The following is a 15,299-nucleotide window of genomic DNA, read 5'->3' as shown; positions in this document are numbered from 1 at the left end:
CTAAACCCAATTCATATTAACCTCCAGCAACATTATACGCATCCTTCTTCAGCAAATGATCGCTCTCATCCTTGAAGAACCTAGCTTTATCAGCATATCAGGCAAATTTCACAATACGTTCATCATAATCATTAGAAGGGTTAAGAGTAAGTCATGATACTGCCATCCAGTGATTAGGGAAATTAAGAAAAGACTTGAAGAAATCAATTGGACTTAAGTTAGCTTTTGTTATGAATAGGATTCAGCGTCAAACAAGTTAGCACATGATATTCATTGTTCGATGGCTATTTTGGTAACATTCCATATCAAGGGTAAGAGAGACAGAGAAAAGACAGTAGTTTTCCGTTAAGAGTTAAATGTTAAAGAGTAAATCAACTAGATGTATAGTTTCGTATAGAAGGAGTTCATCATAATAATGCCCAAAGAAAAAGAAAACAATATTACTGATCAGATCTCTGTAACCTAAATATCTACAACATTATTGTGTCTGTTTTATATTTCCTTCCACTTACCAAAACATCCTTGCTATGTATCTTAATATATCAATCATCAACAACTTTCTACCAGACCCAGCTAGCCAGCCAGCCAATCTTTGGCATAAAATTGGCCTTTATGACTACTACTCTCAAAATGTCATACGTGCACACCCTTTTATGTTGACTCTGCATTGAAGGAATATATGTCAGCAGGGGCATTGGTGCAGCTAACAGCAGACTGCTTGAGTCTAACAACGTCGCCATTATGCTTGTTATGATCGAGATACATTACTACTACGGAAATATCATCATGGAAATGACGCCTTATGCCTTTCTCAATATTTTTAATATCGCTATATCTAAGCTCTCTCTTCCTTGCAGCTTCTTGTAGGGCAGCTGTCACTAGTCTTTTGGCGATTCCCTACAACATAAACAACCAACATTAGGTTCAATTGTCTGCAGAAATTTTACTGAAGTTCAACACATACAAATTACAGTTTCTCCATAACAAAAATGATGTCTCATTTCATTATTGTAACATACAAGGAGTTAACATTATGCTGGTATAACACTCTACTTTCCTTAACTCATAGATTTAAATATAAGCAAGGTATAAGCAGTACAACGGTTGATTTACTAAATTGTTTTTATTTTTATTTATTTTTATTTTTAATTATAGAACTTATCCCAGACTCTTCTACTGTTACGTCAGTGTGTAAAAATCACTCAGTAAAGTCATATGATATCATGTAAATGTAACCCCTATCTCATCAAGGCCAGTCTTACCAAGAGGGCTACTATTTTTACAGTAGTTTCATTTCTCTTCAACCCCCCTCCAAAAAAATAACCTTGGAACAAGGAAGAACGCTACTCTATGTAGGGACCATTATTACAACAGTAAGACTTGAGAGCATGGTTATAGAGCAACTAAAAAAAAAAAGCTATTTAAACTCACCGTTCTAGAATTCTTGGAGACCATTTCCACCACAGTTTGATCAGACAATTGTTCCCAAAGACCATCTGATGCAAAGATTAGAAACAAGTCTTCTGGCTCAAGCTTTCTTTGAATTACCGATGGTTCAGCTGTCATTGCTGGACGTTTTAAGGAAATGGGGTAGACAAACTGCTGATATATAGGGTCTCTACTGAAATCTGGTTTTTTCAGATACACATCTCCAATGGATCTTGATACCTGAAAAAGATAAGTTGATCAGAACAGCATCTTCATCAGATGCCTTTTCTCATATAGAAACTTAAAGTAAGCATAACAAACAGCAAGGAATATATGAAGACTACTTATAGTTCTTAATTGTTGCTGAACAACTACTGCTTTTCGTTTATTGTTCTCATCTCCATAAATATTTATGCTTTGCACATAAAGATTTGAAAAACAGCCTTATCAAAAGGACATAGTTAAATACTCTGTATCTAAAAGAGGTAATAGCATTGGCAAAGCACCAACCAAAATAATAATACACGGTATACACTGCTGAACTCTTTAGTAAATATCTTTGATGCAAAAGAGAGGAAATTTGCAACTTGCAAGGCCAATTTGTCATTGGATGCATAAACTGTATTTTATTAGTCGCATAAAGAACAAAAACTTACACAATGACACAAATGTTCTAATATACAACAGTAGAAAAACACGCATTCATTTAGCAAATTCACTTTTCAAGCATTTTTGGTTCAAGTTGCAAAGCATACATTCTATTTTGAAACTATTTTAGGCAAGTGTTTTTTTTAAAAAAACAAATTCTCAAACATAAAAGCCTTCAAGCAGAAAGGATACTGAGGTCAGAACATCCACCATTATCATAAAATGTGAACATTTAATGATAAAATGATTTTAAAAAAACACTATTAATGTTGCAAAACATATTCATACACACAAATGAGTGTTAACCATTTAAGGCATGCTATTACGGTTGCAAAAGAAAATGAAACACACAAACAAGCATATACTTTGCAAGTAGCAATTAACAAACTATTCTCCTGCATAAGGCGTAATGCAGCTTCCAAATAGCCGTCCACATCAAACAAAGGCACACAACACCCTATTGCAAACCTGTAATATACAGCATACCAGGAGAAATGAAGACAATTGTTGAAAGGCTCAATATCACAAGCACCCATCAATCCTCACTGTTCTGTTTGAAAGAAAACCACACAACCACCACCCTTAGAGGCTCCTGCAGAAGCCAAGTCTTGGGAGGTGAGATGTATGCTTCCATATGTCTTCAAGAGAACCTCAAGAAAGGATTATTTTGAACTAAATTAAGGACAAAGGTAGCATAAATAAGTAAAAGCAGACTAAATAGCATGTAGTCCACTCACATCTAAAAAATGCACAAAACACCCAAACGGCCATAAGATTAGAAAGCAATGAATAGATGATTACTTGTATAATCCCCTTGATCCTCCAAACTCCACGACTGTATACAACAATATGAGAGTCATCAGGATGAAGTGCCTCAACCTCCCTTCTAACCTCCACTTCTGACACATTATGATCAGTTGATAACCTCTCAGCCACAACCACTTCCCTTTTCCTAACAGACACTTTTCGACCCAGCACTGCTCTCGAGTCACCAAGATTGGCAACAAACAATTCATTATTCACGACTGCACCCAGTAGACAACATGATCCCACAGAAGCAATATTTGGCTGCACGGATAAATTGCGCTTTACTAAACGCAAGAATTCATCCTCTGTTGCACTAAAAGCCTTCTTAATCACTTCAACTGATAACCCTCCATGCTCGGAAGAAAATTCTGAGATAATCACATAAACTTGTCAGCTCGTAAAACCTATTATTAAGAGAGACCAAAGAAATGCAATCAATCCAACACAATTACAAGAATATGAAACAGAAACATCAAATTAAATAATTCACCAAAATTACAAAACCCCATAACTTTTCATCTGCCTAAGTCAATAACCAACAAAATCCCATTAACAAGATGAACCAAAATTCAATATCAAAACAAGAACCAACCTAGACTCGGACCAAATTGGTTTAATCTAAACCAAACCCAATATCACAAATCAATCATAAAACACAATTAAAATCAAAATCAAACAAAAATCAAGAAAACTAACAAAAGGGTGTTATAATCAAAGCATAAAACTTACTATGGAGGAAAGAAAAAAGATGGGAATTGACAAAACGAGAAGCTTCAGGACCACCATGACCATCATAAACACCCACATAAGTAGCAGAAGGAGAACTATAAACCTGACTTTGATCTTCAAGAGATGAATTAGCTTGAACTACAGCTATTGAATAATCTCCATAAGCATGAGGTTTCAGATCCATATGCCACAATAATCCATCGCTTCTCCTTCCTAAACACCTCTCCAATGGCTTCATACAACTTCTTAACATTCTGGGTATCTCAGATTTTGATGAAATTTGGCGAAAACCCAGAAAAAATCGCAGAAATTATGGTTTTATTTGATAGAAAATTTGAATTGTGAGAATGAATCGAAAATCTGGGTTCCTAAAATTTTGATGGGGTTTGGTTAAAACCCATAAAGATTTACAAATTAGATGATTTTATAATTGAAATTTAGGATTATAAGAGTGAATTGGGATTGAAAAATTGAGGAGATTGAGGAGAAATTGGGGGAAAGGTGTGAAATTGGGAAGGGAAAATCGTGTTACGAAGCCGCGTGAGAAAAAAGGAAGAAGACTGACTCATGATACTTCTACTCTACGCGTGAAGCAAAAGTGAGGAAATTAAGGGAACGTTATTTTTTTTCCTTTTTCTTTGCTTTGACTTTGTTTTAGAATATTAGAAGCTTTTTGAAATTTAATTGTTTATTTAAGGAAATTATAAGCTTTTCCAAATTTAAAATCCGTGTGCTAAATCACCTAAAATGCTAAAAATAATGAAAGATGCTAGTGTGAAAATGTGAAGATATAATAGAGGGATCCATACTTTCTTTTTAAAAGTGTTTAAAAGGGGCAAACAGGATCATTCAGTTCGGATTTGGCTTGTATATTTAAACAAAATTCTTATTAAAAATTGTTTAAAAAAATTACTCCTTCCGTTTCATAATGTTAGTCCCATATGGAATCAATCACATAAAATAAGAAAACAAATATATTTGAAAGCTAACATTAAAGTACAACATATTTCATAATTAGTTTACCATATTTAACACTTTTTATTTTTCATTAGGAAAGCACAAGCCATGATTGCATAATTTAAGGTAAAAACTTCCTTACTTAGAGTCATGTCATCAATCCACAATCAATTAATAAATAAAAAATCAAGTTATAAATGAAATATATTCAATATGGGTAGATCTTTTTGAAACGCCCAAAATAGTATATGGGACTAACATTATGAAACGGAGGGAGTAAAATCTTATTAAATTAAGGAATTTTTTTAAATTACTACCCAAAAATGTATTTATTTTCATAATAATCACCCGTTGTATGGAATATTTCAAGCTTTACCCCAAACTTGAACACTACTGTGATCATACACTTAAGTATGGTGGCGTCCAAAGGGAAAGAAGATAGAGCAAAAGAGTCGCCAACAAGTTTTAGGAACTTGTAAACCGTTCACGAGGTGAAGGTTACACCCCTAATAATAGGCCTCTACTTTATTCTGCTCGTATTCATGTGTGCTTTCTAACTAACATACAGTCAATAGGTTTACCCTAAACCTGTTTATCTAATTTGGTTGAATATTAATGCACAAACAAATCTATTATTGGCAATCACTTGAATTATAATCAAATTAACCTTAAACAAGATTATTAATTATCTTATTAAGCGTGATTACAGTTACAAATTTCCTTTAAACATGCATAAAATGCATGATCAAGCAATAACAATAAATATAATCAAACAACATAATAATCATAATAATAATTATAATCATGACAATAATCATAACAATCATGTTAAAGCATAATATTCATAGCAAGATCCTAGACATGATACTAACAAGATTAATAACAAACCCTAGCATGTCACTAAACAATAAATATCAAAGCTTTAACCATAACATGATACTAACATGATATTAGAAAGAAAATAGGAAGCATCGCAGGAATCACAATTGTCACATTTGATATTAGAAATTATAGTTGTTACCCTAAACATGATACTAGGATGATCAAAACACCATAACATGACACTAGGAATCATAATAACAACCTAGACATGATTTCTATATCATAATATCAATAAATCAATTAAAGCACTTACTTGGATGCCTCGTATCTCTTTCTAATAACAAAATACACGCGTCAGTAACTTCAAGAAAAATAATAAACAATTAGGCCCTCCTCTAGATCATTGGGCCGCATATAAATATCAAAACGGTCCCAGTTTAGTAATTTGGCCATAACTTGCTCATTATTCATCGGAATTGGGCTTATAATATATCGTTGGAAAGATCTTTTCGAACCCGACCCAACTACACTATTATTGGACCCTTTCCATGGACCAAACCAAACTGGATTGGCTGTTTTCTTAAAAAAAGGTTTTCAAAAACAGAGAGAAAGAATAGAAATAAAAATTATCCGCAACACTAGACTTTCTACACTTTCACTTCATTGGATTATGATTCGACGTGAAAGGTACTCATTACAGGGTTTGGTTTTGGGGAGACACAAATGGGTGTCTACACCCGTTTAATTTTTTATTTTATTTTACCACCCCTTAAATTAAAAAACTACTCAGATTACCACCCATTTTAAAATTCTAGTGGATTTATGTTATGTGGACCTACCCAACGACTAGTAACGGCTATGTCTAAGCATTACAATCAGTCATGTCTTCCCTCCACCTCCCCCCTTAAACCATTTTATTGAGTACAAGATAATCTAAAATCAACAAAAAAAAAAAAAACCCAAGAGCTTGTGCCTGAATTGTCACTGACACTAATCTTCTTCCTATCACCACTAAGAGTCGTTAGGTGGGGCCCACATAAGAAAAATCCATTGGAATTTTGAAATGGGTGGTAAGTAGTTTTTTTTTTTTAATTTAAGGGGTGGTAATGTAAAAAAAAAAATTAAACGGGCGGTTATTTTGAAAACGGATACATTTTTGGGTGATAATTTAAAAAGTTTCCTTAAATTAAGGGTACTTTTTTTAGCTTTTATTTGAAAAAAAAATATATTGATTAATCAAATTATATCAGATGTAAGTTCTCAAAAAAAAAAAAACAAAAATTATAACATATATAATAAGTTAAGTTAAAAAATATTCAAGTGAAAAGATTTCATCCCTAATTTTATTATGTACTAGTTTTGTGTCCGAGCAATGCCCGAATTGTTCTTAAATTTTTTAATTATGATGAATTTGTTGGCTTGAATGTCAATTAATATGGTCATGTAATCCCTTTAGATAATACAAGATATTTAAACATACAACATCATATCGCTTGTTTATAAAATAACTAGCCTTTTGACCCGTGCAATGCACGGGATGTTTATAAGCGGTACAATAGTAACTTTGGTTTTATGATATGTTTTAATTGGAAAATGAATAGCTTATAAAGGAGAAGAAGGGGTGATGATTGAATGTAATTGTATAGGTATTAAGTTGGGGGAAAATGAATCAAATAACATTCATGTATGTTTTTTTTTGAAGGGAACATTCATACATGTATTGAATTAAAGCTAGTTCTTTTTTAAAAATAATAAGAAAGGGGATTAGTTAATGGAGGAAGGTGACATGTGACACTGGTAAAAAATAAATTTTAATTTACATGTGGCATGATGGGGATGTTGGTTTGTGTTTTTAAATACTAGGTATAGAGTATAGATATAGATATAGATATAGATATAGATGTACTTTTTGTAGTTTTGTTTGTAAATAGATATCTATATTATTATTAAGTTGAAAATACTATTATTGAACTTAAATTATTTTACATTGAAAGTATTTTTACCAAACCAAAATTTTTACTGATAAAAATTAATTTTTAACAATTCTCTATTATTTAGTTAACTAAATTAAATATATTATAAATTGATCTTATTTTAAAGAACTTTTTGAAAAGAAATTTATGATGGAAATAAACCCGAGTTATAAGATATTTACTAAATTTTATGATTAATTATATATATATGGAATATTAAAAGTGTAGTCATAATAAAACTATATACAACATTTTTATCTTAAAAAATCTATCCAAAAATTACTTACTTAATATCACATGTGTCACAATATTACCTATTTGTCGCTTACGTGGTGCAACACTTGGCGAAAAATTGAAATGCCAAGTGTCGCTTTCTCGTGGTATAGCTGCGAGACCGGCTTTATATATTAGTGATGAATGACATGATTACTCCTTAAAAACCAAGTGTGACGTTATCGTTTTCTTTATAATCTTAGCAAAACATTTTTTTTTGTAAATTTAATTAAACCAATCTCTTATATTCTAAAACAATTTTTGTAAAATCTAATATTATTTAAATAAAGTAGGCATTTTTTTGGAGTACTCGGCGCGCCACATAAGAAAAGGTATTATTTTTTTCATCGAAAAATTAGATTAATAATTTATTGGAAAATTTGTCAAAAAACCTTTTAAATGCCACATTTTGCAAGAAAAAACCTTTTAAAAGGATCTTTGTTTAAAAAAAACCACCACGATCACTTTTTTGTTTATTGAAACATATCCCCTCTTTTCCGGCATTGACTTGAATTTTCAGTGACCCCTCATTTTCCCTACTTACACCCAAATCGTTTTATATTTGCACTCCCTAGTTTTATTTCCCTCTTATTTCCCCTCAAAAGTGAATGCCTGCTATATTTTCTCTCCTTCCTCCATGAATGCTCTGCTCTCTCTCATTTCTCCATGATTACTTTGCTCTGTAATCACATCCATTTGGGTTTCTCTCTCTCTGCCCTTTGGTGCAAGCCATTAATGTTGCTACAGTAAACTAAGGTAAGTGTTAATAATTCATCAAATTGTTATTGCAAGTAGTGTAAATATTAGGGCTTTGAACTCACTTAATCTTTCACTATGTAAAGTCACATCCGCAATAATTCTTCACCATTGTACCTGAAAAATTAGCAACAACAACACAACTATTGGAGAACAGAAAACAACGCACAAGTAGAGGAGTATTAGAGAAGAGAGAAGAACGCTGGATTGAGTACTACAATGGTGAAATAAGCACTAAAATTGTGGAAAAAATAGATTAAGAACCCTATTTTACCTTTCAATTGATTTGATTTAGGGGAGATTTGCCCTAATTTTTCATTGGAGTGAATTGTGGAGGCTTGCCCTAAGTTTAATTACTCAACAATAGGCTGCAAGTAGGTAAAATAAAGGGTCAATGCCTGCAAAATCGAGTCAATGTCGGAAAAGAGAAGAGAGGTTTCATTAAACAAAAAAGTGATCATGGTGGTTTTTTTTAACAAAGATCCTTTTAAAAAGTTTTTTCTTGCAAAATGAGGCATTTAAAAGGTTTTTATTGACAAATATTCCTAATTTGTTTTAGAATTAAAAAATTTACTCGCACACCTAAGGAAAAGTGAGGAATAAGATATAAGAATTTCGACATATAGGTAAAAATAGTGAATAGTGAATAAATTAAAATTATCTTCTCTCTTCAAAAAAAAAAAAAAACCTAAGTACTAATAATTTTTTATCGCAAATATCTTTAATCTCTCCTTAGCAAATATTATAAAAATTGATTTTAATAATACACTTATTGAGACGAATAAAACTAAATCTCATATGACTAATTCCCCATAATTTTTAATAGTTAAAAGATTATAAATGAGACTAACTTTTTAAACAAAACGAGTATATTAAAAAAAATGCATAGACAAAAGACTTATTTTAATCAATAAAAAATGAGATATTTTTGAATTAAAAATTTAAATTTTCACATGAGCAAAATTAATGAATGATGTTTGGGATTTTAAATTCAAGTGTCATGTAAATAAATAAAACAACTAAAGATAACTTTAGTGTTAAAATCAAAAAATTATCTTATGATATTAGAAATCTTATCCATATATCTAATGAATGATCCTCATAATTATACAAAATATTAAATTAAATAAAATGATTGACTAGAACTGTGCATCGTACAGGCTAACATCTAATTTAACCTATTTTTGGCTGCGAGATTGTTCCCAAAAAAAAATTGCATATAGATTTTCTTTACTTTTTGCACCATGTTAAAAAAAGTTATAAATAATTCCATAGTTTTTTTAGAGATTTATATTTTTAAAACTCAATTTTTACTCTCAAGCAACTGTAATTAATACTTTATACTAGAAGTGGGCAGCGTGTCGTGCCTGGCCACTACGGGCTGTGCCTGGTGGTGGCTCGTGTCGGGTTGTGCCGTACCTACAACTTGGCGTGTCGGGCCACCATTTGGCACATTCCAGCCCATATCACGGCCCACGTGTCTGGCGTGCCGTGCCGGGCAGCGGGCCGCACATAATTTTTTTTTAAATATCTATATATATATTTTTTGAATAAATTTTAAAATGAGTATATATAAATAATTTTATTAAGGAAAATTTGTAAATTACCACCCAAATAGTAGACCTGTCCTGAAATTACCACCCGTTAATTTTTTATTTTATTTTACCACCCCTTAATTCAAAAAGTATTCAGTTTTCCACCTTTTTAATAATTGCTGGGGTGTAGGGAATATTTCAAACATCCCACACTTGAGCCCTACTGTGATCATACATTTAAGCATGGTGGCATCCAAAGGGAAGGAAGCTAGAGTAAAAGAGTCGACAACAAGTTTTAGGAACTTGTAAACCGTTCACAAGGTGAAGGTTACACCCCTTCATGATCCATGAGATCGCTAACTCCAACTATGACTAGATATTCGGGGATGAAGGTACAAATCCAACCTAAAAGAGATTGAACCTACCCTAAAAATAGGCCTTTGCTTTATTCTTCTCGTATTCATACAATCAATAGGTTAACCCTAAACCTATTTAATCAATGTTGGTTGAATATTAATGCACAAACAAATCTAGTATTGGCGATCACTTGAATTATAGTCATATTAGCCTAAACAAGATTATTAATTATCTTATTAAGCCTGATTACAAGTACAAATTCCATTTGAACATGCATAAAAGGTGTGATAAAGAAATAACAATGACAATATATCCCTTTAAACATGTATAAAAGGTGTGATCAAACAACATAATAATAATAATAATAATAATAATAATAATAATAATAATAATAATAATAATATTCAATCTCAATAAAGCTTAATAATAGTAAGATCCTAGGCATGATACTAACAAGATTAATAACAAATCCTAGCATGTCACTAAACATTAAAGATCAAAGATTTAGCCCTAACATGATATAAGAAAGAAATAAGAAGCACTATACATGATATTAGAAATTTTAGTTATTACCCTAAACATGATACTAGAAATCATAAAGACATCCTAACATGATACTAGGAATCAAAATAATTAAAGCATGATCTCTATATCAAAATAATAATCAAAGCAATTACTTACTTGGATGCCTCGCATCTCTTTCTAATAACAAAATACACACATTAGTAAATTCAAGGAAAATAATGAACAATTAAATTAAATAATTGAAATAGGGATTTGGGACCAAAACCCTCAGAAATTATAAACCTTTCACGTCTAGGGCGAATGCAACTTCGAACTTGGCTAGGTGTGTCTAGAACTAATGTATGTGGAATTTTGTATTAGGGAAGGTTTAAAAAAAGAATAGAAAGAGAGTAAGATTCTAGCTTTAGAGAGAGAAAGAATAGAGAGAGTTGTGAATGAATAAAAACGAGGAGATACAACCCCTATTTATAGAAAAAATAGTCCGGAAACGAATCAAGTCCCATTCGGAATAAAATACCTCATGTCGCCAATGACAGAGGTTAGCGCTAGGTGACAGCTATTAGCGCCAGGCGACAGACTTGTCGTCTTGCGCTAAGTCAAAAATAAAACGCGCTTTGCACGCAGAATCCTCTTCTTAATATGATTAAGCAGCTAATTCCGCGTTTATCAAATTAAAATCAGGTTTGTGATAAAACACTTATTTTATTCAAAATAAAACTCTTTAAAATATAATTATCAATCCTAATCTCATTAGAATTTAAAAGAACCTTCTAGATTATTCTAGAAGATTAAAATCAATCCTAATAACTTAAGGAATAATAATTAATAGGCCATCTTCTAGATCATTGGGCCACATATAAAAATTTTTTCGGGATAAATTTAGTTTAGACCATAACTTCCTCATTATTCATCGGAATTGGGCTTATAATATATTGTTGGAAAGCTTTTCGAGCCCAATCCAACTACATTATTATTGGACCCTTATCACGCACCAAACTAAATTGGAATAGCTATTTTCATAAATAGAGTATAGATAGAAATATTTTCAAAAATAGAAAGAGAGATATTTAATAAAAACAACCACATCACTAGACTTTTCACACTTTCACTTTATTTGATAATTAAATTACGTGAAAGGTATTCATTACTGGGTTCGGTTTTGGGAAGACACATTTGGTGTCTACAGGGGGGTTTTCCGTTTGTGGGCCCCATAAAACTACCTTCCATCCTTGTTTTTTCTTCTTTTCTCTCGACCTAACCCTCTCAATATTTCATTAAACTCTACCAACAATGGAGGAGGGTTCTTCTCCTGCAAATCCAAGTTTTTGATTCTAAAAGGTGCGCCAACAATGGAGGAGGGTTCTTCTCCTGCCTTTCCGCCGCCGACTGATTCCATTCCGACCACCACCGATACCGCTGTCAGCTTCCTCTCCGACCTCCCTTCTCGTGGCCTCTTTTCTTCCACCGCCGTTTCTTCTTCTAATTTGGTATTCTTTAAGCCCTAAATTTTAATTTCTATAGAAAATGTTAGTTTCTTCTGGTAATTTTTTGGATTACATTTGATTTTGAAGTTTGCATTGGATTGAATATCATAGAAAAACCTAATTCATTAGCAACAAGAACCCTAATTGTTGAAAATGCCCAATTCAATTGTCCCAAGAACCCTAATTCCCAAATCTACCCATTTACCCAAATTATAGTTGGCAAAGACCTTAATTTAAGAACAAATGGAATGGGAATTGAAGTTGCAAGCTGATTCAAATAGAAAAATCGGGGAAAATCAGTTAAAAAGGTTAATATAGTCGTTAAGTGAGGCTCAAATAGAAAATCCACCGGATTTTTGAAAATGGTGGGAATTAGAATACTTTTTTAATTTAAGGGGAGGTAAAATAAAGAAAATATATTTAACGGGTGGTAATTTCAAATCCGGTCTCCTATTTGGGTGATAATTTACAAATTTTCCTTTTACTAGGGAAGCCCACGCGCACGATGCGCGCGATATATTGAGCCATACATCATTGGAAGTTATTTATTTGAACCTCTAAGTTTACGAACTTTTAGTTGGTATTGCATTAGGAAGAAGCTCCATTCAATTATAGTTATACTAAAATTGTTATGAATAAGGATCTTATCTTGTTCACATACGATTTCTCTTGAAATGTTTCTATTAAGGAAGCATAAGCTAGTTATAAGAATAAAAAAAAAGTATAAGCTTAAGAGTTAAGATGAGAGATTGTAAGCAGCATAGTACATAAGCCAGTAACACAAGTTAAATACATGTGAGATAAAATAGACCTCTTTTTTTGTTCCCAGTTTACCAGTTAATGATTCATTTGATCCTAGTTTGACTACAAATTAAAGGTAGATTGTGCATAGAGTAACAAGGAGAACAAAAGATATATAGATGAAAGTGATGGTGCTGAATATAAGTGCCCTCCTTTGCTTCCTTCTCTTCCCAAAACGCTACATTCTACAAGTTCAACTTCAGCTGGATGAAGAGGAGGCCCCACACACATTATTCCTGCTATTTTATATCAACCACACAATAATAATCACTGCAAGCTCCATCTCAGTCTTGTTGTTCATCTTCAAATACCACTCGAATCACTCAAGCACATTTCCAATATTATATTCATCTGACAACTCCATTAATCTTGAGCTCTTTCAAACTATAACTGTATATGGGCGTCTCCAAATACCATGCATATAGCATATATATTCACATTTTCCTATGCTTTTACAACATAAACAATTATATTACAAAAACTATACACTTCCTTCACTTTTTTTATAAAAAAATTGAATTGCCATATAAGTACAAGCCAAAGGCATATTTAGTCAACAACCCATATTTTTATAAGCAAATGCTTGATGACCAAATTAAGGGCCCTTATAAAACTTGGAAAATATGGTTAATTTTAAAAATATATATATTAATTTCTACTATTCAAGAAACTAACTTCAAAAACATTCAGCAACAATCCAAATAAAGCCAACACAATATGAACCACACAATATTCAATATTTAGTATTCTCATCTTTACACCTTGAAAGCAGAGAAATAACAAACTTGATATCTTGAAAAAACCTATAGTTCTTGTAAATGCAACATTATGCTGATTGAATTGATTTATGGAAATATCTATCATGATAGATTTAGAGAAGCAGAGCTTACTGTAAATGTTATCAGGTCAATTAGATTGTTCTAGCACTTATATTTACTTAAACTATCATTCTATAAGAAACTTCCGTAGTAAATGAATTCTATGCACAGATAATTTAATAAAACTTCCCACGTGTTATCCAAAGCCAACAAACATTGATTATATTCTTGATATGGGGAATTTTAGGTCGTTGGATTCTAAAACACCTTCAATTAAACAAAAGAGATAACCAAACCTACTCCTAGTATAGGGGTAAGTCCGAGTCGAACCACGAGGAATGAGGGGGAGATTGCTATAGCCTAAAGTCAAGCTACTTCAAAGAATGAGAGGTAGTTTGTAGTGTAACTAAGGTTTCAATCAACTAAATAATGAATAAAATCGATATAACAAACACTAGGGATTAAGGATCCAAATGCAAGCTTGATAATCATGCCAAGAGAAGAAAACTCAACTGATTCAAACATTGTAAAGGAAAATAATAGTTGCAGTCAAGAGGATTCAAGAGCTATCTCCTATAAGTCAATCTAGGGTTCACTAGGAATGACAAACAAGGAAAATCACAATAAAATTCAATCAACTAAAGCAATTCCCAAATCAAGGGTTCATGTCATTGGAAATTACAGTGCAATCTAGTTTGATTATCAAGGTTGATCACTCTTAATCAAATCGATAACATGCACAACTATATTAACCAATATATTAATTACAACATTTCAATCAATCAAGAATCATCAACAAGCAATGATCATCAATCAAGCATGGTTCACCATCTCCCTAGCAACTGATCTACTCACTAGACTGTAGGGAATATTTCAAGCATTACCCCAAACTTGAACCCCACTGTGATCATACACTAAAGCACGGCGGCGTCCAAAGGGAAGGAAGATAGAGCAAAAGAGTTGCCAACAATTTTTAGGAACTTGTAAACCGTTCACGAGGTGAAGGTTACACCCCTTAACGATCCAGCAGATCGTCAACTCCAATAGGTCTGGAACCATAACTGGTACACTAGTAGAAAAAATGCTATTTGTAACGCCCTATTAGTAACTGGCCTATGTTATGCTAGTTATGAAATCATTAATTGTAACCGACTAAGATAATGTCAGTTACAAATTTCATGACATTAGTAACCAGCGTAATAAATGCCAGTGACTAATACGTGTTTTATCATTGTTTGAAGTTTTATTAGTAACTGACTAAATAAATGTCAGTTACAAATATTAAGTCAAAAAAACTTTGACTAAAAAGCTTGTAACTAGTTTACAAACGCCAGTTACAAATAATAAGTCAAAGAAAATTTGACCGAAGTGTGTAACTAGCTTATA

The 15,299-nt window shown here is 32.2% G+C and overlaps 1 protein-coding gene across 1 annotated transcript; it reads right to left on the bottom strand.

Moving 5' to 3' along the window:
* Positions 1-343: 343 nt before the first annotated feature.
* On the bottom strand, positions 344-4,240 carry LOC110716570 (probable protein phosphatase 2C 63). Its single transcript, XM_021895196.1, has 4 exons — positions 3,613-4,240; positions 2,878-3,251; positions 1,432-1,668; positions 344-897 (listed from the first exon to the last, which is right to left on the bottom strand). Exons 1-4 carry the CDS (start codon positions 3,863-3,865, stop codon positions 652-654), a joined length of 1,110 nt encoding a protein of 369 aa, XP_021750888.1. The 5' UTR covers positions 3,866-4,240; the 3' UTR covers positions 344-651.
* Positions 4,241-15,299: the final 11,059 nt, after the last annotated feature.

The sequence above is a fragment of the Chenopodium quinoa genome, unplaced genomic scaffold, assembly GCF_001683475.1.
Source record: "Chenopodium quinoa cultivar QQ74 unplaced genomic scaffold, ASM168347v1, whole genome shotgun sequence".
NCBI lineage: Eukaryota > Viridiplantae > Streptophyta > Magnoliopsida > Caryophyllales > Amaranthaceae > Chenopodium > Chenopodium quinoa.
Note: the sequence above shows the minus strand (reverse complement) of the source record. Positions and strands in the feature narration are given on the sequence as shown.